Source organism: Pelobates fuscus, chromosome 5 (genome assembly GCF_036172605.1).
Source record: "Pelobates fuscus isolate aPelFus1 chromosome 5, aPelFus1.pri, whole genome shotgun sequence".
In the NCBI taxonomy this organism is placed as follows: Eukaryota; Metazoa; Chordata; class Amphibia; order Anura; family Pelobatidae; genus Pelobates; species Pelobates fuscus.
The window spans coordinates 150486757-150510960 of record NC_086321.1 but is presented as its reverse complement, the minus strand read 5'-3'; the positions used below and the strand labels follow the sequence as shown (position 1 = coordinate 150510960).

At 41.7% G+C, this 24204-nt stretch overlaps 1 protein-coding gene across 1 annotated transcript in view; it reads right to left on the bottom strand.

Annotated features, from left to right (window-relative positions):
* LOC134612636 (somatomedin-B and thrombospondin type-1 domain-containing protein-like) overlaps positions 1-23672 on the bottom strand; it is a 50428-nt gene extending 26756 nt beyond the window's left edge. Inside the window, exon 1 of the mRNA XM_063457046.1 lies at positions 23204-23672. Within this exon, the coding sequence (XP_063313116.1) occupies positions 23204-23432 (229 nt within the window). The 5' untranslated portion in view covers positions 23433-23672. The remainder of the gene's footprint in view (positions 1-23203) is intronic.
* Positions 23673-24204: the final 532 nt, after the last annotated feature.

Below are 24204 nucleotides of genomic sequence, written 5' to 3'. Positions count from 1 at the left end.
GATGTCAAACCCCCAGATGGTATTACCGTGTATAAAGGTAATTACACTTGTTATGCTAATTATGATGGAATTGGTAAATTCTTGGGTAACTTCTCTAAGGGGTATTGTGCTACCTACAGGAGTGTCTCTATGAACTTGTTGCAGTTTCACACCAGGTCATTAGGGGATATCTACTGGTTGTGTGGGGATTTACAGTTAAGATCCAGAATGGACAAGGAGTGGTGGGGGGAGTGTACTTTGGCTAAAGCTATTATGCCTATACATATCATCTCTGACACACACCTCAACACCCATGAGTCCAGACACACTAAGGTTAAGCGTGATGCCCCAGTAAAAGGAAGTTTTGATCCTCATGTCTATATTGACGCCATTGGGGTGCCTAGGGGGGTGCCTAATGAATTTAAAGCAAGAGATGAAGTTGCTGCAGGATTTGAATCACTTTTTGCCATAGTTACCACAAACAAGAATTTAAATTGGATAAATTACATTTATTATAATCAACAGCGTTTTGTTAATTATACCAGAGACGCCCTCCAGGGATTGGCCGAACAATTGCAGGCCACATCCCAAATGGCTTTCCAGAATAGAATGGCCCTAGATATGATCTTAGCCGAAAAAGGAGGAGTTTGTAAAATTTTGCCCGACACCTTGACATGTTGTACCTATATCCCAGAAAACACAGGCCCTAATGGTAAAGTTACATTAGCCATAGAGAAATTAAATGACCTGTCTATAGAGTTGAAAAGGAATTCTGGGATACAAGATCCCTGGGAAAGATGGTTTGGCTGGATGACGGGATGGCAAAAGGCTTTAATGCATATTGGTATGGCTATACTAATTTTTCTTTTTCTCTTTGCTCTTCTCTTTTGTTGTATTCTCCCATGTCTGAGAAAATCCCTCCTGAAGACTGTTGACCAAGCGGCACCCACTTTCGCCCATCTTGAAGTTGATGACCAAGATTTCCAAGACATCAACTCACCCTGTCTGCCGCTGCAAACAATCCCTTTTGTTGATAAAGTGCAGGAATTCTAGGAAGGGACTAGCTCAGGGACAGCATCTGTCAGTGAATGGTAAAGGCCCCATGTGGAGAAGTGGTGGGTTAGCTGCCATGGGATACCCTTGGGTGTGAAGTGTTCGAGAGCCATACTGACGGATGAGTTAGCCTATTAGGGTCAGATCTAGGGACAGCCTTGCACTTTGCATTAACACCTAGCTAGCGGCCACGGGGTTTCTGTGCCTTTGGGTTAACACGTCTTCCTGGTACTAACTTAATAAAGTTTTATCTCTTAGAATCTAACATTTCATAGGGGGGACTGATGTGGGATTATTTAAAAAACCTTATTGTATTTGTATTCAATTATTGCACTAACTCCATTTTAACTTTATACTGTGACAATCCTCCATTTTGTTCCCCTAACCTGACTTCTTCAATCCTCCATCTTGTCCTCATAACCTAACTTGTTCATTTTAAAATCACCTTACATGACAGAATTTCCCAGCACATCTAATACAATAGAACAAAGACTGTATTTTCTATAAAGATATGATTAACACAGGAATTGCTGACTTTTCCTTAGATTTGCAACAAAGTATAATTTGAAGGCCATGCGAACACAGTAGTAATGAAATGTTCTATTCATAAGAGACCTTGCACCTGGCCACGAGGCCTGAGATCACCGACCGTGTAAAATGACGCTCAAGACCCCTTGTCCCCCACCCGTGTCCAGAACAATCCCACCTCTTGGTGGGTGGACACGGGATTAACCACTTAGTCTTTTGAGCCAATTAATAATATTGATAGGTGGACACTAATCCCGACACTTAACAATTAATCCAATTAATGATGTTTATTTACTGATATTCTAATAAGCAATGATGACGTAAAATGTCTCTTAAAAGGACCTGCGTGTCCGCTTTTTAATCACTTGCCAATAAATTTTCTCGAAGTTATTTTAACCTGAACCTTGTGTGTCAGACTTAATTACTTCAGCGTATATACGCAATTTATTTTATTGATTTGGACAGGAACAGATAGACATTTAAACATTTTGGTTTACTGCAAAAAGTACCATAACAACTGCTAACATCTTGCACCCAGGTGAGAGAGAGAGAGAGAGAGAGAGAGAGAGAGTATGTATGTATATATATATAACCAAATATTTTCATGTTTTTGGTGCGTTTTTTTTTTTAGAACTCCAGATTGTTAGATATTTATAAAGTAATACATTTTCCACTGCAAATTAAATCACATCATTCTGTGTAGCACCAATCGTTTGTTCGAGATTCTCAAAGACGGGAATTACCTGTGACATATTATGATATATGATACTATGACAGCCACAAAAAAACAAAAGAACTGTCATAGGACGGCCAGCAAGAAATCCTGTCACAGGACTGCTCTAATTTGAATAGGGAGAGAGGGTAAAATTGCTCTTAGTCGTACTTTCGACATCTCTGCTATTTCCTGATGTGCCTGTTGGAAAGTAAATGATGTAGTACTGCAAAAGATGTTTCCTTTGTCTCTGCTTTGTGTGTGCAAACACACTGAGGCCTTGTATGGGGCAGAGTCTGAGATATTTCATTGTTATTTACACAAGTCTAATTGTGGCAGACAACATGTGACAGACCAATGCACACACGTTCACTACTAGAAATTGACATACTGAATGTTAAAACCAAGGCTGGCTCTGGGTTAAACTCATTAATACAAAATGTATTCTTTACTTTTTATTTATTTAGTTTTGTTTCACAAAAATAAATAGTTTATAAATAGAGTATTCACCCCATGAGACATTGTGAAAGGGCAAGCACAGCAGGAACTAGTTTATTATTATTATTGGCATTTATAGAACACCAACTTATTCCGCTGCGCTTTACAATATTATAAGGCGGAAATTGACAATAAATAAGACAAATACAAAATGTTACAGGAACAATGAGGACCTGGCTCAAATGAGCTTACTATCTAGAGGTGAACTACATCAGGTTATATTTCCTGATATTTTAAATAACTTGGTTAATTCAAATGTTCCACTCTTCCTGCAAAATTTTTAGAGGGACACTAATCTAGTACCTGTCTATGCCACCTTGTGAACCAACCCAGTGCTTCTCATAGATAAGCATTTTATAGCTATGAGCTGGGAAGGGGAGGGAATATTTAAAAAATAAAAAACTATCAATGTAGGGAAGCAAGGAGGTAGCAAGTGGTAGGTAGGAAGCCCAAGGCTTCTCCTTGCAGGCAGTGCTGGAAAAGAACCTCATTACATCTGTTCCCAACACACTGGCCTTTGAAAATCAAAGGTCTAAAAGAAGGAAGTGCATCAGTTGGCTACCTGTCTCACTGCCACGACAACATTGTTTTTGGCCAAATGTAAACATTGACACTGCTCTGAAACTGCAATGTTTTCACCTTGTTTAGAGAAAGAGAAAAACAAAGTAGAATCAATGCACCAAAGTCACTATATCAAGTAATAAATTATTATTCAAAGAATTAAGTCTTCCTAGCTGACGGGAAGAGCATCGCACCAAAAATAAATAGCTAGATAGCCGCATTGGTGATAGTCACACGATGCCTGAAAAAATGCATCATGCGTTCCAAATCTTCTGGCACTGACACATTAGGCTAACAACGGACTCCCAGTGTAATCCAAGAAAAATAATTTAAGAAGAAGGTGAAAGTCCTAGAAAAACCAAATTGTCCATGAGTACTTATACAAACTTTCCATAGACAATGAGTAATCTAAAACCGTAACAAACATGCACATAAGTGTACTCCCCTGTGGCACTGACAATGAAGAGTCTGAAACTCAGAAACCATGAAGAGACTTGCAAAATAGGATTTAAAAAAACATCATCCCATAATTCCAATAATCCATTCTTGATAGCCCATGTTTTCTTTCTCTACCCTGTCTTTCATCTTCTCTTTGTTCCTCCATCATGGGATGTCACCTTATGTACCCTACTCCCTTATACTCTCCCTCCACGTAAGCCTTTCCCACCAACAGTGAACTTGCAAAAGGTTAATGTTCCTAGTTGGCCTCTCCCCGTGTTATCCCACCATACTAAATCCCCCCAGTTATATCTCAAATTAATTCATTGAAATATCTCAGATGAAGTCACTGAAATGGCATCTACCTGCTATATATTGGTTACATGAGTACAGTTTGTATTCACCATTCTGGTTTTGATAAATAACTAGCCAGTCTATTAAAAGAGTTTATTATTGTTGTCATAATTGGATTTTCTCTTAACCTGTCACTTCTACATAATCAATGTAGTCTGACAGAAATGTCTAACTAATCAACAACTCGTAATACCTTCTCTGAGATTATGTTTCATGAATTGTTATACCTGTTTTGATTTATTTGTTAAGATTTAAAAAAGAATCTTGTGTTGTGATAATATTACGAGATAGATAGATAGATATGTATATATATATTTGTGTACGGGATTATGGAAGGGGCGCACATTAAAACTGTGTGTAATTTTAATATATGAGAGTCGGTTGAGGTGTGCCGAAACCGACGTGAGGTTAGGCCTGCAAAAGAGGGCCCACCCAGGTATAATGATATATGAAAAGGGTGTGGTGGGAGGGAATTTCCGAAATCGTCGCAGACAGGTGAGTGGGGGGAACGCAGGGTTTAAATAGGCATGAAATCCCTCCCACAATTTCAGGCATAACGCCTTCTATTTGTGTACGGGATTATGGAAGGGGCGCACATTAAAACTGTGTGTAATTTTAATATATGAGAGTCGGTTGAGGTGTGCCGAAACCGACGTGAGGTTAGGCCTGCAAAAGAGGGCCAAAAAGTGTGTGACATTTATTAGACATAACAAATCACTTAGACATATTATAGAAAGCGAGCCTGATTTCTTTCTGGATTTGGAATGAACCGGTTGTATGCCGAGGACTACCAGCGACCCATCTTCTCTACAAGAAGAGTTGGAACTGGATGACTTGAGGCTGCTGTGGCGGCCCTAACACGGAATGAATGTACCGAGAAGGAACTTTGGATTGAGGCCAAGACTAACAAACAAGGAGCGAATGTATAGCATGAACTGTTTGAGAGATGTGGCAAAAATTGTACGTGCAACCATTATAATCGGAACGCATTTAGCATCTTGAAACCACATACAATACTTACACATATCGAAAGCCGTAGAGTACGTTTGCTTAGTATTAGTGGACAAATCTTACCTGCATAGGCTCTAGCTACAGGCATGATTGATACCTTTTTTGACCTGCAGAGGAAATCTGGACTGCGTGTTCTTTTATCTCAACCGTTACGTTTAAGCAAGGTCCGACATCAGGACTTCGGAAGTGGCTAAAGCGGAGGAAACTGCAGGGGAACTTGAGACGTCAGGGTTAGCGTTTATTAAAGATAATACGATACCTGGAGCTATTTCTTGTAGCGTGCTGTGAGGAGGAAGGAAACGTGATAGGTTTAAATTATGCAAAACTCAGAAGCTCATTGAGCTTTCTCGTGTAGTAGGGCTGCTAGCTAATGGGAACCAATAGGTGAAGATAAGGACTATCCCGTAAGAGTTGAGGCCGTGCCAGTAGCCCTGTGTTTGAGAGAAGCCCTACCTACGATTTAGGCCATGTGGACTTGTACCATCTAAGCGTGGCAGGGTATAACCTCTTGTGGAAAAGTGATTAACCTGACCGAACACGTGCGATTACCTGCATTAAACCATAGCGAAAAAGGACTATAACAGGCACCTGAAGAAACTGCCGTGACGTGAAACGAAGAATAGAATGCAAAACCGTGACCCACCGTAGGGAAATGTTTGCACGAGAGAGGAACCTGAAGAGGAGCTTTGACAAAATTTGAAGACGATATGTGTTCGTATAGCAAGTACCCTATAGCGGTTACTTGGTAGGCATGAGAACGTAAAGGATTGAACTACAGGATGCATGAGGTGTTACGCCTTGAATCTGAACATCCAGCATGACCGAAAGTAACTCCCGATGAGCTACTTAAGCTTACATAAAGAGAAGCGTGGACGACAACAAATGCGAGCCGAATGAATTGACTGCGCATGGAGGACCCCGTGAATGTCGGGCGTGCAGACAAGTCCCTAATTAGCAGATAAGGATTCAAATAATATTAGTTTGGCCAAAAATGGAGGTGGAGTGATGCCTCTGTGTACGATATGAAACAGGTGGGAATTCCGTTCACCCGGTCCGATCAGATCGCTAAAGCTTGTCCTGCATAGCTCGTATAAGCGACGCCGACGTGAAAACTGAGTGATAGTATGAGTCGATAAACGGTAATTGAGAACACAGCATACCAAAGTGCCGCCAAAACGTTGTGAACAAATAAACGGTATATCCGTGATACATGAGTCCGGAAGCAGTCACTGTACGTCACGTCAGCGCCTGGAGGACCCGACGATGGTCCGATACGAGGCCGAATCTGTACGACGTGCAATGCGGAGGGCAACGTGAGACCCAACATACCAATTCGACTGAATAAAAGCAAGAGATGCCCGAAACACGTTGTTGGAGGAACCGCTGGTCTTGGAGTCTCCAAGCTTGGACTGGGCACGTAGTGTACGTGGTACCTAAGGATCGCCAGCGAGCGACAGGTTGGGGTAACATATATATGTATATATAAATATATACAACCATATATACACAGGTATCCTCGAACAGCTTAGCACTAAGCGTCTAGCAGACCCATTGCCCGTAAGAGATAACGTATAGAAAGCACCGGAGTAGCCGAGTAAGATAGGTCTGAAATACCGTTTTGCATCAATGTAGGAGTATGTGACGCACAATCGAACCTAAGGCGGGAAATAAATTGCTAGGATACCTGAAGCGGTTAAGGGATCTAAAACATAGTGACTATGCTTGACGGGTCTGGGGTGTGCCGCCCCCCCCCCCAGCTTACTAGGAGCGCGAGCGTGAGTGCGTGCGTGCTGGCTGACTAGCTAGTGCCGTGATGCGGCGAAACGATTACACTAGGTTGGTGACAGGTGAGGCCCTGCTAGTTGCCAAGCGGCTTGAGAGGCTCTATCTATGCGATGGGGCGAGGGGGTAGCGTGGCCACTGAATGAGGTGGCGGGGTGTCGGCCTCTCGGTGACAGTTAAACATAAGATAGAATGGGAGTGACGGATGAGGCCCTCTCTATGCCACAAAGCGAGGCGACTAACTATGATTTGGCCCGAGGGGCATAGTACCTCCGAGTATGAGGATGGGTGTTGGCCTCGCGGGACCACTAACCTATGGCGAAGAAGCCAGGGGGAATAACAACTAGTGGACACCTAGGAACCTAACAGCCAGCAGTTGCTAACTAAGATGGAAGGTCGGGTAGTGAGAGAGGACATGCTACAGAGCGAAACGTGGGTAGCAATGAGGTAGGATCGTACGTTCTGAGCAAAACTGGAGTGCACAGCGAGCATGTGGGGTCCAGATGGTTGGGACGTATGAACTGGAATGCGTGTATGATCGTATGTATGGCCCTCGGGGCTCGTGGTGCCAGACCGTGGCCTTGATTCGAAAAGCAATACGAATAAACGTGTATATCCGTTGTTTCGTTTTTAAACATATATATATGCGGATCTTGTCCGTAATATCGTAAGATGCGTATTTGCCCTAGCCGAGGCTCGCTCACCAGAATTGCAATATGAAAGTAGACGCATTTGTCCAGTAACGTATGTGCTTGTCTGCGTAGGAGTACGCCGGGTATTACACGTAACGCAAATTGCCGCACTGACTGAGGACGAAGTAGGGCTGGTACAGACAATGCTGCGTTTGCCGTGTACATACAGCGCTTCAAAGACCCTCACAACGATGAGCAGGTTAAAGAGAGTCAGAATAGCCGATTATCCAAAAATTCAGCCATAACCAAGCGAGCAGGCAAATATCCGTAACCGCCAATGCGTGTCACTGTATGTCAGTATATCAGTGTTTATATTTGCGTATGTGTGCGTACGTGAACGTCAGGGATAATATATTAATATAATTACGTAATTATTATAGTAGCAAAAATTTTTTTTATTTTTTTTTTTTTTTTTTATAAAATCAAACTTCCCTAAGAGAAAATGTCAACGCACACATACACATTTTTAGGATGACGGTAAACAAATTACAGCCATCAACACATTGACATCATTGCATTCACAGCACACTTTAAGGAGACTTGACGCACAGTGATCGAAAACCACTGGACAATAACTCAACAGGAGCGTCTATAAGATTTCTCCCCCAGATTAAAATTGTAGTTCAACACCTGACGACCCACTGGTGAGCACCCTTGCAATGAAATAAACCTTTCGGACGCAGTAAATTGCAAAACGAATCATGTGTGTTTGACTTCCCCAGGCCATCTTTAAAATAAAATAAGAGTGGAGAACACTGTACGGGGTTATTCACTAAGGACCAAATGTGATTAAGATGAATATTTAAAATAACAACATTGCGACTGAATCTTCGAAACCGTCTACTAAAGGCAGATCTGGTTAAAATAGAATCGGCACATTCCATGTTAGAACACCTAGTGTGTCTGCTTTAACATCACAATTCCTGAGTGCAAAACTATAGAAAATATCCTGTCTTATGTCTTTCAAATTAAATCTGGTAGAAGGCAAATTTGATAAATAAAATCACAATCTTTTTGCAGGCGAACCTACAGAAATCCAGGGATAGTTACCAACCTGCAGGCAAATAGTTGAAATAATAATTTCATCAAATATTATGACTTCAACGCAAATGCAATAAACGACATGTTTATTCATTTTAATTATTTGGCGTCGGAGAGATGTTGTATGTAGAAGAGAGTTTGAACATTTTCTAGCGCGTAATCCTAACCCAGCTGCACTAAGTCACTGGTCGCGTAAGTGCCGAGTCACGTCCTGAACCGGGAGCGCTTTACTCTTAAGGTATAAGGATATTAACCCTAAGCTGTCCTCAGTCATTCGGTGGGGTGCAAACATTAACCGTAACATGGGCAGTACAAGGCAAACTCTTCCCGGAACCACAACAGCGCTCTCAATAGATCGTCAAAGACCACGGAAAGGGGATACATGTGTATACGTGAACGCCGAACAGTGAATTGAGACGAACTGGCTGAAGAGAGAATTGCATACCGTTGAAAGATAGCGTTGAAGAGTACTCGAACGGACTTACGGTTTGGATGGACCGACGAATGAAAACGGAAATGAAAGCGAATTTCCGAAATCGTCGCAGACAGGTGAGTGGGGGGAACGCAGGGTTTAAATAGGCATGAAATCCCTCCCACAATTTCAGGCATAACGCCTTCTATATATATATATATCTCGTAATATTATCACAACAGGAGACAGTACAAATGTATAAGAAAACACTTAACATGTATAAGTTCATGTGTGTCTCTTTATAGTATACTCACGTTATGGTTACGATGTATGTTTTCATTCTGTCTTGATATAAATAAAGAATTTTAAAAAAAAATGCCATCAAAGTGATCTCTTACTAATAATGGAATGGCTCAGCATATCAGGGTGTTAAGGTGCAAAGATTTTGTCCACATTCCAACTTGGAAGCTAGAGGCATAGAATTGATACTGGCTGCACCAGAAGTCAGAACAAGAACTATAATCTCAAATACTAAGGGAACAGCAGAACCAACAGCAGTCCAGGATTATTTTAGGCAATTAAAGGGATACAATCTGGAAATTATTATATATACTGCTAAAACCAGTGTAATACTTGAAATGTTATCCTAGGAAGATGTTACAAAATTATCTAAAAGTGAATTCAGCAGCTTTACAAAAAATTGTAGGAGTAGCAACATTATCCATAATGAGTGTGTGTGGCAGACTGGACTGTAGGTGTTTTGAAAGAATTACATACAGGATTTTTTTCTTTTATCAGTTATTCTGACTATGACAAACTCACATACTTGTAATAGATTTAATTCTCCCTTCCCTTGCTGTTGACTTATTTTGGCAGTGGGGAGCGCACTCTAAAGTGGGCAGTGAGCTATTTCTGCCACAGCAGAGACAGCTTCAGGGGTCCAAATCTCTCAGTCACGTCTCATTTCAGGGTCTTCAAAGAAATCCAGCACCAAGGATTTGTCAAGCCCTCATATACACGGATTCCTATATAACTTAGATTTAAAGAAACACTATAGCATTAGGAATAAAAACATATAATGCTATAGTTTTCTTCTTACTGTTTAGATTCAGGGCCTCTCCCAATTAAACATTTTTTAAAAAATAAAAAGGGTTTTAACTGTATTAATTTGCCAGTGCCATAACTCACTTGATGCAGCTGCTCACTTCTCCTGCAATGTAAACATTACTATATCTACTAAACGACAGTGTTTTACATTGCACGGCTCCAACACCAGGGGCACTGCACCCAGACTACTTCATTGAGATTAAGTGGTCTAAGTGTGTATAGTGTCCATTTAAAGATAGAAGACACACTTTTTTTTCTCTAAACAATTATACACACATTTGAAAACACAAAGTATATAACATCTATGTTCAATTTAAAATGTTTTCTAAGAGAGAGGTGTCATGTTATCACCATTACCTGGAAACTCAAGATGTGATCCCTTATTTGAATGAGTGAGTTCTCAAAATTTGTTCCATCTCTGACTGGATGTCCACAAGCTTTCTGAAACTCAATCTCTCTAAAACTGAGCTCCTCCTAATACTGGTCCTCCTCTTTCGCTCTCCTTTCAAGTTGGTGGAACACACATTAGCCCATCCTTGCAAACACGCTGTCTTGGCGTTATACTTGACTCTGGCCTCACCTTTGAGCCTCACATCCAGTCTGTCACCAAATCCTGTCGATGCCACCTTAAAAACATAGCCCGTATCCGCCCCTTTCTTACGCAAGATACTACTAAGGAGTTTGTCCATCCTCTAGTAATCTCTTGCATGGATTATTGTAACCCTCTCCTAATTGGTCTTCCCAGAAGCTGCATTACCCCGCTACAGTCTGTAATGAGTGCTGCCGCCAAACTGATTTTCCTCTCCAGGGGCTCCTCTCACACCTCACCCCTCTTTCAGTCCTTACATTGGTTTCCTGTATCCTATAGAAATCAATTCATAGTACTAATCCCTACCTATAAAGAACTGAACGATTCTAGTCCCTCCTATATCTCTTCACTGATCCATAAGTTTGCCCCTTCACGGTCTCTCCGCTCTGTCCATGACCATCTCCTGTCCGCTGCTCGCACCCATACGGCCAACTCACGCTTGTAGGACTTCTTGCGGGCGGCTCCCTTCCTTTGAAATAGCCTGCCTACCACCATCTGACTCTCCCCTAGTCTTCAATTGTTAAAAAAGTGCCTTAAATCACATCTCTTCAGGAAAGCTTATGGCCTCCAAGACTAACCTCTACCTCACATACCTGTCTCTTGCTCTCTCTCTCCTAAAGGGCAGCACTTTACTCTCTCCTCCTGCCTCACTCACACCTTGTTTGATTGCTATCTCCTGTCCTATTGTGTTTTTCTATTGTGTTTTATACCCCACCACCTCGTTTGAGCAGGGTCCTCTTCATCCTATTGTTCCTGTAAGTTGTCTCATTTATAGTTATATCTGCCCCTCCTATAATATTGCAAAGCGCTACGGAATTTGTTGGCCCTATATATATGGCAATAATAATAATAAAAATGGTAAAGATGTAATGGCCAAAGTTCAAAGACTGGGGATCAAATAATCCCCAAAGTCCTGCCATTTAGCAATCAGAAAGACCCAGAGCTGTTTCAGAACATACACACTACCAAAATACTCTCACCATAACCATGCCAAAACTGCATTAAAAGTTGTCAATTAAATGGAAGAGGGTTACATGTTTGGGATGCCTGTCTTAATAAATATGGTCTACCAACACTGACATGTCCTTTCTTCTTTCACTGCATAAAAATAAAAGGTTTAATGCTGTACCACCTATCAGGACAGTGAAATATAGATGAACGTTCTGTGTCTAAAGCAACATGGCTGATACAAAGGGTTAAACAGCCCAGGTCCACATTATGTAAAGAGGGGGGCATGGGAGGGGGATCTGGCCTGTGCTTCTCAGCATGGCCTGTGTACACTCAGGCACGACCTCTGACCTTTTGTCAATGTGAGCAGCCATGTGAAATAATAGAGATGGGCCCCATTCAGAAGATAAGGGGGGGGATGGTTGCCTGGCGCTGGGGGTGGGGCTGTAAATTTAATACATAATGGAGTAATCATTTCTTGCTAAGTTTCACAGTATTCATAACCACAGGTGTAGGCAGCTCTCCATGTGACCATCATTTCACACACAATGCACACGCTATTTTACTGCTGTGCAATGTCTGGCTTTCAGAGGGTCTGCTTCCCAGAGTGGGGTATAACACTGTACAGACACAATTCTCACACTCCTTTACCAAGTTTGGTGTCCTCGTAATGTACAGTTAACATAAGCCATATAAGGCAATAAACAGAATAAAATAAAACCAAGTGTCAGGCAGAACTTTTTCCAGGCTCAGTCGTCACAGACTCCCTCAATGCATCCACACAATACATCAAAAGATGTATGTGCAAAATTACCCATAATCCCTTTCCAATGCTTTTTAACAAAACCTGAATTCAGATTATAGGGATCAGAGTGTCTGACTTGTCAAAAATAGATTAAATATCATTACAACAGAATAGGTGGATATATAGACCCTGTCAATGTGATCAGAGCTGTCCACATAATGTAAATCATATTCCAATAGCATTTTTGTAGTTAAAGCCATTTGCTCTGTATGTGATAAAATGGCTAGCTTTCACCTATATCACGGCTATACAATATTTAGAAGTATCCAACAATATTTAAGAATGTTTTTAATTTTTTTTTAAGAGAGCACCTGCTTTCTGTTATGTCATTATCTAAGATTTACTGTAAATTGCTGGAGAATTTGTTCGTCACTACAGCTTTAAAAATAAAGTTTCTGCCAAAGTGAATGTATTTATAATAGGAAATAAATGTATAAACTGTTGAGGTTATAACTTACTGTGAGTTTGCTTTAACATCCTACTAAGAGTGAAATAAATATCTTTATTGGAAGGTCTGAACATGAAAGGAAAAGTTGACCCTAAATATACATTTCCATGGACATATTAATCAAAATATAATTTGGATTCATGTTCAATATTACAGGCTGCCATTTTGGGTATTAAGAAAAGGGCTAAACAATCCCTTGATATGTCCATTTTTATGATGCACCATCCTTGGCTTCCATTCTACAGGTAGTGATACGGTTCAGTTTCAGAACCACTGGATTTACTATGTGGAGCTGTGCTCAATCCAATGGAGTGATGAAAATGGCCTCATCAAGGTTCACAATGCAAGATAACAAGCATCTCAATTTAGATCACGTGGCCTGCACTGATATGTTCATGTGTGCTCACAGTGAATATGCATATGTGCACCTTTACTAGCACTTGTTTCCCTGTACCTGATGATATTAGGGAAAGTAACATGTTCAGTACACAACTAGTGTTCCTATATAAAATACAGCTCTGAACCCAGAATTCTATCAATGAAGGAAGATATGATTTCCTTGACAGAATCCACCAAACGTAATCCAAGTTTAAAATTAGGTCTTCCCAGAAACTGGTCAAGTCTAACCATCCCCACAATATGGGAGGCGGTGTCTTAGTGTAACTTAAAGAAGTACAAAACACAGACTTTACTGTACATAACACAAAGAGGGAATACAATAAGATCTGAAAATGGTACCCAGAATCGAGCCTAATGGGTTAAGACACAACTTTAGCTTGAAGGGTCACTCCAGTGCCAGGAAACCTCCCACCCCTAGTTGCTGAAGGGGTGAAAACCCCTTCAGTGACTTACCCGAGACCCCCGCCGATGTCCCTCGGCGGTGGTTTCTGCTCGCCGCCGCTCCTCCTCTTCCTTACGTTAGCCGGTGGGCGAGACTGATCTCGCCCGCCGGCTGAGGAGACCTAATGCGCATGCCCGGCAATGCCACGCACGAGCATTAGAGCTCTCCATAGGAAAGCATTGAAAATGCTTTCAATGCTTTCCAATGGGGAATTGAGCGACGCTGGAGGTCCTCACATAGCGTGAGGACATCCAGCAATGCTCTAGCACAGAAAACCTGTGCTGTAGAGCAGGAAGTGCCCTCTAGTGGCTGTCTAGTAGACAGCCACTAGGGGAGGACTTAACCCTGCAAGGTAATTATTGCAGTTTATGAAAAACCTCAATAATTACACTTGCAGGGTTAAGGGTAGTGGCAGTTGGCACCCAAACCACTCCAATGGGCAGAAGTGGTCTGGGTGCCTACAGTGTCCCTTTAATGAAGATGTTTTGGGGTACAGAACATACCCCTGCAGTCTCACTGTTCAATTCTCTACCAATTAGGCGTTAAATTGCTTTCTCGTTGGTTACGCAGCCCTAGCCACAACTCAAATGGCTGAGGCTATCACACCCTGCCTACACACTTCCTGAAAGAGTAAGTTTTCAGCTGCCCTTATGGCACAGTGTGTTTAATTCAGAAAATCTGATCTTCTTATCTATTGCTTGCCTGCTAGAGCCTCCTATACGTGATTAAAATTCAATTAACAGAGCAGGAGATAAAACTTCTAAAAGTTATTCTACTCCTAAATGGCAGGGAATGGAGCCGTAAGACCGCAGCAGCATGATCAGTACATCAGAACTTCTTTAAGCTAGTAAGTTGTTTTGGTGCTTATAATATCCAATTTATTTAAAGGGTTACTCCACTCAAAGAAACTGTGTTTGGTCAGTGTAACCCAGTATAACACATTTTATCCCCTATTGAAGCTGACAGAGATGGTGTTATACCTCCGACAGCAGACGGGTAAAGCTCTCCATGTGCAGTGTTTCATTGTGAAATGCGGCACATATAGACTCCAGGTGCTATGACCACTTGAAATCCCTTTGACTGGATTAGTATGCTATGATTGAAACAGTTACTTTTATGGTTAAATTCTTAGTGTGTCCTCAAGTTTTTATAACAAGAACGGCAGTCACTTTCTCCCTCTTTTATTCATTATGGTTTTACAATATTTCATAGAATAATAAAAAATATCTGGAAATAAAAGGTGGCTTTCTTGGTAAACTCTCTAAATGATCTAATTAGGGTTCTTACGTGAACTACTAATTCTTCTTGCAAACAGTAGAATGTTTTTAGTCTCAAAGGGTCCTGTGCAAAAAAAAAAGGGGGGGGGGGGGGAGATGGACTTTGTTTTACTGTAATAAAAGGTTTGACGCCACGCAATGTGTGACCCTAAACGTGTCAGTCGGTTTATTATTGGGGAGAGTTTAATTCCTAGGTGATGTACCAGGAGAGATGCTGAGAAGAGAGAATCACACTTGATCAGTCTATCCATGTAGTCCTGGTGTATCAGTAAGAGGAAATAGTCTGGTTTAAAGATTGCAGCTGCAAATATGGCATCTCCCACCTATCGTCTTGGGCAGGCCAGGACTTGTAAATCATGGTCTCATAAAATTATAGAAATGCTAAACCTATTTTTAATTTATTTTTTTTTTAAATATAAAATGATATATAACACTGAAGCCTGTATTAACTATCCTAGTACAACAGCAATACAGTGCACAGTAGTGGTTAAGGAGCGAGGACCAAGCGTTCTCGGTCTGAGCTAAGCCCGGAGTGACAGCATGCAGTTATGGTGCTTCAAAATTTAATTTAATGAAATGCCATATCAAGAATTTGAAGACATTCATACACATATTACAGTGTATTTGAATCAATTAATGCCCAACATCCATGTCTTGAATCGGAAAAATAAAAATTGGATTTCAGTGCATCCCTTTTATAAACATTTGTAAAGTGGATTTGATGATAACCTCAGCAAAAACATGTTTCGTAAAAGAGGGCTGACAGCAGTAAACTGTATCTCTAGGTATGGGCCTCACAAAAAAATATGCCTAAATGGCACTGTAACCCCTTCATATAGCATTACAGCATATACTGGCACATTGTAAATAAGAGCAAGAGCGATAGACAGAAAAAGAGTGTGTGTGCCTCTAAACAGGTAGATAAAAAAAGAGACGTAGAGGAGTGTGTAGGTATAACTGATTAGCTGCCTCTCTGTAGGCAGAATAAATCAGCTTACATGAGTTTTGAGTGCAGAACAGTAAAAGGATATGAAATATAAATCAACATGCCGAGGTAGTGTCCTTGACCTTGCATGGCCCTCTGACATTTTACCTCCATGCTTCTCGTTAATTGTACATCTGCTACAGACTGTATCATCCTTGTGGGAGTTGGGAAACGTGTGCCAAGAAACAGAGGAGGCAGGACTAGACTTTCAGCTGCACTAAACATGGCCCTTCCTTATATTCCTTCACATAATGAAACACCTGTAAACACTACATAACATTGCGTGATAAAAGTGCATTCCTGCAAAGCTGCATCACTGAAAACACCACAGGTAACTGCTACCCACCATCGTTTAGAAAGAAAGGATTCTACCATGTTAATGATGTCAATACAAGTACTCAGGGGTCAGGGGTTCTCAACCCAGTCCTCAGGACCCCCTACCAGTCCAGGATTTGGGGATTATCTGGGTGTGTCTAAGGTGTTTAGAAAAAGGGGGGGAAAAACACCTTAGACTCTAAGGTGTTTTTTTTTCATTTACTAAACACCTCAGACACACCCAGGTAATCCCTAAACCCTGCAATGGTAGGGGGTCCTTGAGGACAAGGTTGAGAACCCCTGTACTAAGTGAAGCCCCGATGCAAGCTAGTTGTTTTGTCTCTATTTAGGATGGACAGTCTCTGTTTGAGAATTCATAGTGAATTTTACATTTAAGGCCAGAATAACCAAACTGAAACCATATCTGACTAAGATTATTTTTCCTTTTAGACTATTCTGGCCTTAAATTTGAAATTCACTTTGAATTCTCACTTTAGTAAATACTCCTGTTAATGTCCCTCTTTTATAAGAGCTCCATACTGTTGGTGTGTCTGAGTGTATAACAGAGCTCCACAGCAATAACACTCACAGTGATGTGTCTTTAAATTACAACAAGTGTGTTTAGAAATCTGCCTGTGTAAATAGGATACAATGTTCTTCTTCTAAATTACATTTTAGTTGCACAATGTATTAGTCAGTCCCATAAATGTAAGGTTATTTAAGGTGGTAACGATAATTATCACAATTTATTTTTTTTACAAAAGAGGTGTCTCACATCTCAATGAGTCAACCCCTGGTTAACCTACTAGTCAGCCAGCCATATGTTAAATCTTAACTGTTTCTTGACATTGAAGGCTGAAGTGGTACCCTTACTAGTAAAAATACACAGACATATTCGCAAAATCCAAATGGCAAAATTGAGGCAAAAATAGCTGAGCTAGAAAAATTCTTCAATACAGCTACAGTGTTAGCCTGACTATTTCAGCATCAATTTTATCATTTGGAATTCAGTAAGATTCAGAGTTAAGTGGATAACTCTCTTAGACTGTGACAGGGTTATTCGTTTAAAGCGGATATATCACTTTTGGGGGTCGTTGCATGTTTTCTATTGACCCCTGAATGTTACATTTCTGGTGATGGTCTGGTGGCGACAGGGTACAGGGGAATTAGTTGTACTTACCTGCCATCTTCGATGTCCGCATCCTGTTCAGCTCCGGGCTTCATCTATCAGGAGAAAAGATCGCTGAGGTCCGCAAGAACTTCCACAGATTGATGTCTGAATTTCATAGCCACCAAATGTGACAACTGCAAGAATTGGAAAAAAGCTGATGGTAGAGCTCCACCTTATGTCGACCCAAGATTTACCATAGGACAAACTAGGGCCTTCTTTATCATATGTTATATTTGGACCGGCGCAGTGAAATTCGAACGCAGTCAACATCAATATTTCATAAAGATTGCATCTTTATTGTATCTGGCCCACTACAGCATTGCCCTTAGACAAGCTCCACTCTACAAGACCCCTGTGTTAGAGCACACAATTCCTGAGCTTCATCTTACCTAAAATGGTAGAACGCATAACATGACAGTTCCTGAACGTCACACCAAGCATATGAAACCTTTTGGCTGAATCTTATACTTGTTTGTTTGTGTGCCACATTCTGGGGACTCCTGCAGATGAAACAAGAGCTTGAGGAAGGAGCACAGCAATGTCTGATGCAAACACTCTCTTCTTGTGGAGATGTTTCAGGAACCTCTGTGCAGGGCTGCCATCAGAAATTTTGGGGCCCCTGACAAAGCACAAGGTCTGGGCCCCCCCCCACCCGACCCCTCCCTCCCGGGCCCGCCCACGCCCTACCTAGTCCGCTGACAATGATGCGGGACTGAATGTGGTGTGTATAGTGTAAGTGAATTAGAATGTGTGTAATGGATGTAGTGTTTGTGTGTATTAGATACTGTTTGTGCAGTGAATGCAGAGTGTGTTAGTGTAGCAGATGCAGTGTGTATAGTGAACGCAGAGTGTGTTTGAGTAGTGGATGTAGTGTGTGTACAGTGATGTAGTGTGTGTTTGTGTAGTGGATGTAGTGTTTGTATGTACTAGATGAAATGTGTTTAGTGGATGCAGTGTCTGTAGTTGATGTAGTGTGTGTATTAGACGCAGTGTCTGTGTATAGTGAATGCAGAGTGTTTCAATTTGTGGTGGATGTAGTGTGTGTACTGTGAATACAGGATGTTTGTGTAGTGGATGCTGTGTGTACAGTTAATGCAGAGTGTGTGTCGTATAGTGAATCCAGAGTGTGTGCATAGTTTAGTGAATGCAGAGTGTGTGCATAGTTTAGTGAATGCAGAGTGTGTGTTAGTGTGTAATGAATGCAGAGTGTGTGTTAGTGTGTAGTGAATGCAGAGTGTGTCAGTGTAATGAATGTAGTGTGTGTGTGTTAGTGCAGCGAATGCAGAGTGTTTGTAAATGTGTAGTGAATGCAGAGTGTGTGTTAATGTGTAGTGAATGCAGAGGGTGTGTTAGTGTGTAGCGGATGCAGAGTGTGTGTTAGTGTAGTGAATGCAGAGTGTTAATGTGTAGTGAATGCAGAGAGTGTTTGAGTAGTGGATGTAGTGTGTGTACAGTGATGTAGTGTGTGTTTGTGTAGTGGATGTAGTGTTTGTATGAACTAGATGAAATGTGTTTAGTGGATGCAGTGTATGTAGTGGATGTAGTGTGTGTATTAGACACAGTGTCTGTGTATAGTGAATGCAGAATGTTTCAATTTGTGGTGGATGTAGTGTGTGTACTGTGAATACAGGATGTTTGTGTAGTGGATGCTGTGTGTACAGGTGATGCAGAGTGTATGTTAGTGTAGTGAATGCAGAGTGTGTGTCAGTATAGTGAATCCAGAGTGTGTGCATAGTTTAGTGAATGCAGAGTGTGTGTTAGTGTGTAATAAATGCAGAGTGTGTGTTAGGGTGTAGTGAATGCAGAGTGTGTCAGTGTAATGAATGTAGTGTGTGTGTAAATGTGTAGTGAATGCAGAGTGTGTGTTAATGTGTAGTGAATGCAGAGAGTGTCTTAGTGTAGTGAATGCAGAGAGTGTGTTAGTGTAGTGAATGCAGAGAGTGTGTTAGTGTAGTGAATGCAGAGAGTGTGTTAGTGTAGTGAATGCAGAGAGTGTGTTAGTGTAGTGAATGCAGAGAGTGTGTTAATGTGTAGTGAATGCAGAGAGTGTGTTAATGTGTAGTGAATGCAGAGAGTGTCTTAGTGTAGTGAATGCAGAGAGTGTGTTAGTGTAGTGAATGCAGAGAGTGTGTTAATGTGTAGTGAATGCAGAGAGTGTGTTAATGTGTAGTGAATGCAGAGAGTGTGTTAGTGTGTAGCGGATGCAGAGTCTGTGTTAGTGTAGTGAATGCAGAGAGTGTGTTAGTGTGTAGCGGATGCACAGTGTGTGTTAGTGTAGTGAATGCAGAGTGTGTTAGTGTGTAGCGGATGCAGAGTGTGTGTTAGTGTAGTGAATGCAGAGTGTGGTAATGTGTAGCGAATGCAGAGTGTGTGTCAGTATAGTGGATGCAGTGAGTGTGTTAGTGTGTAGTGTATGCAGAGTGCATGTTGTATTAGTGAATGCAGTGTGTGTATTGTATTAGTGTATGCACTGTGTGTGTTAGTGTATGCAGTGTGTGTTGTATTAGTGTATGCAGTGTGTGTGTTTGTGTATGCAGTGTGTGTTGTGTCAGTGTATGCAGAGTGTGTTGTGTTAGTGTATGCAGTGTGTGTTGTGTTAGTGTATGCAGTGTGTTGTGTCAGTGTATGCAGAGTGTGTGTTGTGTCAGTGTATGCAGTGTGTGTGTGTTGTGTTAGTGTATGCGGTGTGTGTGTTGTGTTAGTGTATGCGGTGTGTGTGTTGTGTCAGTGTATGCGGTGTGTGTTGTGTTAGTGTATGCGGTGTGTGTGTTGTGTTAGTGTATGCGGTGAGTGTGTTGTGTCAATGTATGCAAAGTGTGGGTTGTGTAAGTGTATGCAGTGTGTGTTGTGTCAGTGCATGCAGAGTGTGTTGTGTCAGTGCATGCAGAGTGTGTTGTGTCAGTGTATGCAGAGTGTGTGTTGTGTTAGTGTATGCAGTGTGTGTTGTGTTGGTATGTGCAGTGTGTGTGTTGTGTCAGTGTATGTAGTGTGTGTTAGTGTATGTAGTGTGTGTGTGTGTGTTGTGTCAGTGTATGCAGTGTGTGTGTGTGTGTTGTGTCAGTGTATGTAGTGTGTGTGTGTAAATTTGCAATGAGGAGGGAGAGGGGGGGTCATTTTAACATTATTTAAAAAAAAAAAAAAAAATGTAATTAATTAAATTGTTTCTCCCCCCTCCCTGCTTACCTGTGTCTAGGGAGGGGGGAGATTCCATCCCCGGTGGTCCGGTGGCATGGTGGGGCCCCCGGCTCCCTGTTACCGCAGAGGGGGCCCAGGCCTCCAGCTTCTCCTCTTCTCTCCTCCAATAACTCTCGCGAGACCCGCGGAGCGTTGCCATGGCAACCGGGTCTCGCGAGAGTTATTAGCAGGGAGGAGAAGAGAAGAGGCTGGAGGCCTGGGCCCCCTCTGCGGTAACAGGGAGCCGGGGGCCCGCGGCTGCACACATAGATCGCGATATTCGCGATCTATGTGTGCAGGGAGGGAAAGTGGGGCCCAGGACTGCCAGAGCAGTCCGGGCCCCCCAGGGCCGCCGGGCCCGTGACAACTGTCACGGTTGTCACCCCCTGATGGCGGCCCTGCCTCTGTGGCTAGCATGACTATAGCCTATCAAGGACTGGGCAGTGAGGGGGGTTATCTTCCAAGTTCAAGGCAGCGAGAGCCTAGGAGTTCCTATCTCGACACAGCCATCCCACTCTGAGGAACCGTAAGCCAGGAAGCTAGCACCACTGGGAGATGCTTCTTACCTTGCCTCTCTTCCTGGGGTTGGAGGTTTGCAGTCCTTGTACGGTACCCCAGCTGAAGATATATCTCGGCCTTAATTCCTTGCTCAAATATCAAGCTTCCAAGGTGGGCATTGGCTGATTGTTATGGACTACTCAGGCACCTATTCCAGTTCAAATATATAGTTATGTTGTATAGTCTGACCGCACAGTATATAGGTTGTTTCTTGATTTGTGTCTGCCTTTATGTTTTTCTTTGTTTTATTGTTTGTACTGCCTACACATGTCCCTTACCCTCACTTCCATTTGAAATGGATCATATGAGCCTTTTTAGGAGCTTTATTAGTGATATTTTATCAGTAGATGGGCCTCTCATAATGTGAGCCTTTCAACTGCATCTCATCTTATAGAATATATGTTGTGAACGTTCTTCTCGCTATTGAGGTGTTACACGCAACAATACTCCTGTTATATCTTTTACATTACAAAAACGAGCTGTCTTTAACTTTGCCAGTTTTCTTTATGACTTATTTTGTGAATAGTCATTAATATAAGACAGGTGTATGCTGGTACTGCTATATGATATCTCAATGACAATTAAATAACAAAAAAATATATCAAAATTATATATTATGTAAAATATTTACACACACATCACATATACATACTCAAACAATATACAAGATAGAAGATATATATATCTACACACACTGCTCGATAATGATTATTGCTTTTTTTAATGTCTTCTGTAAATAAGACATTAAATAAGAATGTGTAAAATACATTGCAAACCATTATTAATTAAAAGGAAGTACTCTTCTTCCAATTGACCTTATTTGTTGCTATTCTCCATAGAACAGGAAGCGACTGAGACTCCTCAGCCAATCCTGGTCTTCCCATTGTTTTCCTTGAGCTCTATGCACATATGGATATAGTATTAAACAGCAGTCACATTGTAGTCTCTATTACTTTGCCAAAAAAATTCACTCAAGTTGTTGTTATGAACAAAGATTTTTGTTGTTAAATACAAAATCAGCCGACTTTTTTTGATTACACACAAACACTATGGCTGCACATGTAAAGTCACAATGGGGTTCATTCACTAAACAAGCAATTGTAGTAAGTGGGTAACTGAAACGTAAAATTTAAGCTAAATGAGACTCCGTGACTAAAGCCAAGCTGGGAATAGAGTTGAGTTGTGGAATGTTTCCAAATCAATCAGCACTATTTCCAAAATTCTACAGCTCTGTTTCCCATTCACTGCAACTCAGCACTCAGTGATTAAACCCACAGAAAGTGTGATTGCGAGGGATCTGAACTGGATGGAGGGACACCCTTTACTGTGCAATAATAACCAGAAGATATGTGGTTATGGGGGTTGGAGACTTCTTGAAACTTGGCCCCAACACATTCATTATTCAGACTTTATCTTTGTAACAGTGATCCCATGGCTCTTGGCAATGTATAGCAATTAATAATAAACATAATATATATTTCTAAAGAAGAAAAAAGGAAAACAGCAACAACAAAAAAATAATAGATGCAATTTTTCTATAAAATATTTCGAATTTAAATAAATATATATCCTACTCCAGAAAGGGTAAAATGTATTGGGGTATAAAAATAAAAATTAAAGTGTGATACGTTCTCTGTGGAAAGAGTGGAATGTTATTCCTATTTCTAATATTTAGCTAGAACATTTATTCCCAGCACCTGTAAGACTCTATACTGGGCTGGTCTCATCATTCAGCTCCTACGAGAAGTCTCAGCTTTTGACTATTTGCTGTAGAGAAATACTTTCTGATCAAACTGTGTTTTATGTATCCACTGTAATGTGACTAAGACATAGTGAGTAACATGTAAGGTGCTTGGAGTGATTGGATTATTAGTTGTGGTTAATGGGATGTATGTTAGCATCAGTCCCCTCCCGGGGTACTTACCGCTCCCCCCGCACTGCCCGCGGTAATCCTCACAGCAGTCTGCGCTCCGGTGACAGTAAGTATCACAGTAACACGTGGTACCGGCTGGACTCACCCCGGTACATGCGTTGTTCCGACCCGTGCAGCACCTGGGGGGCCCTCGCCTGGCGCACACTGACTGGCCCCCAGGCACCTGCACAGCCCACACGGCGAACAGAAGCAGCCACAGCCCGGAGCTTCGCAGCTGCATCCCGGTAGGGGCATCCAGGGTCAGGTGACGGGGATTACTGGATGGCAGAGGTGGCGGGGGCTGGCAGTGGGGCACAATGCAAGGGGCACCGAGGGGTGTACTGACTTATTCTAAAGACTGGATGGGCGAGACAGCATGGTGTGGGGCATCAAGCAGGGCACTGTCAGGACATACAGAGCATGAACCCAATTAGTCGCAGAGGTGGAGCATGTGTCCAAAGTGAGAAACTAATAGCCAAGCCCATTCACATCCTAAATTCCGTGTGTACTGTATCTGGGATGCTCCCTATATAGGCTGTGGGTGGGCCTATGCACCTCTTCTATTTGCATCCCTTGCCGTAGGATTGGCTTCCTGAGAGTAAGGGGCAGCTTGAACCCCTACAATGTCACTTCCTAGTCAGACAGGGTGAAGCAGACACTATGGGAATTGTTTAGGAAGAGAGATTCTAAAAGTATAACTAGAGGCCAGCCTTAACATTCCATTGATTGCTGTGACGTTCTGCTCCACTTTGGAGAATGTAGGGGGAGAATCAGCAAGGCAAAACTTTACATGAAAAGTACTTAAATGTTGGTTTCCATGGTGACGGGTCCTTATTTAGCATCTTGCCCCTAAATAGTAAAAACCAAATAAAAAAAGTTACCTGCGCTCTCTCCTAAATCCCTATGTATATTTAGACAAACGGAGGTCATTTAGTTACTCCAATGGCCATTGGACTAAATAACCTCCATTTGTTTAAATATACATACGGATTTGGGAGAGAGCGCAGGTAACT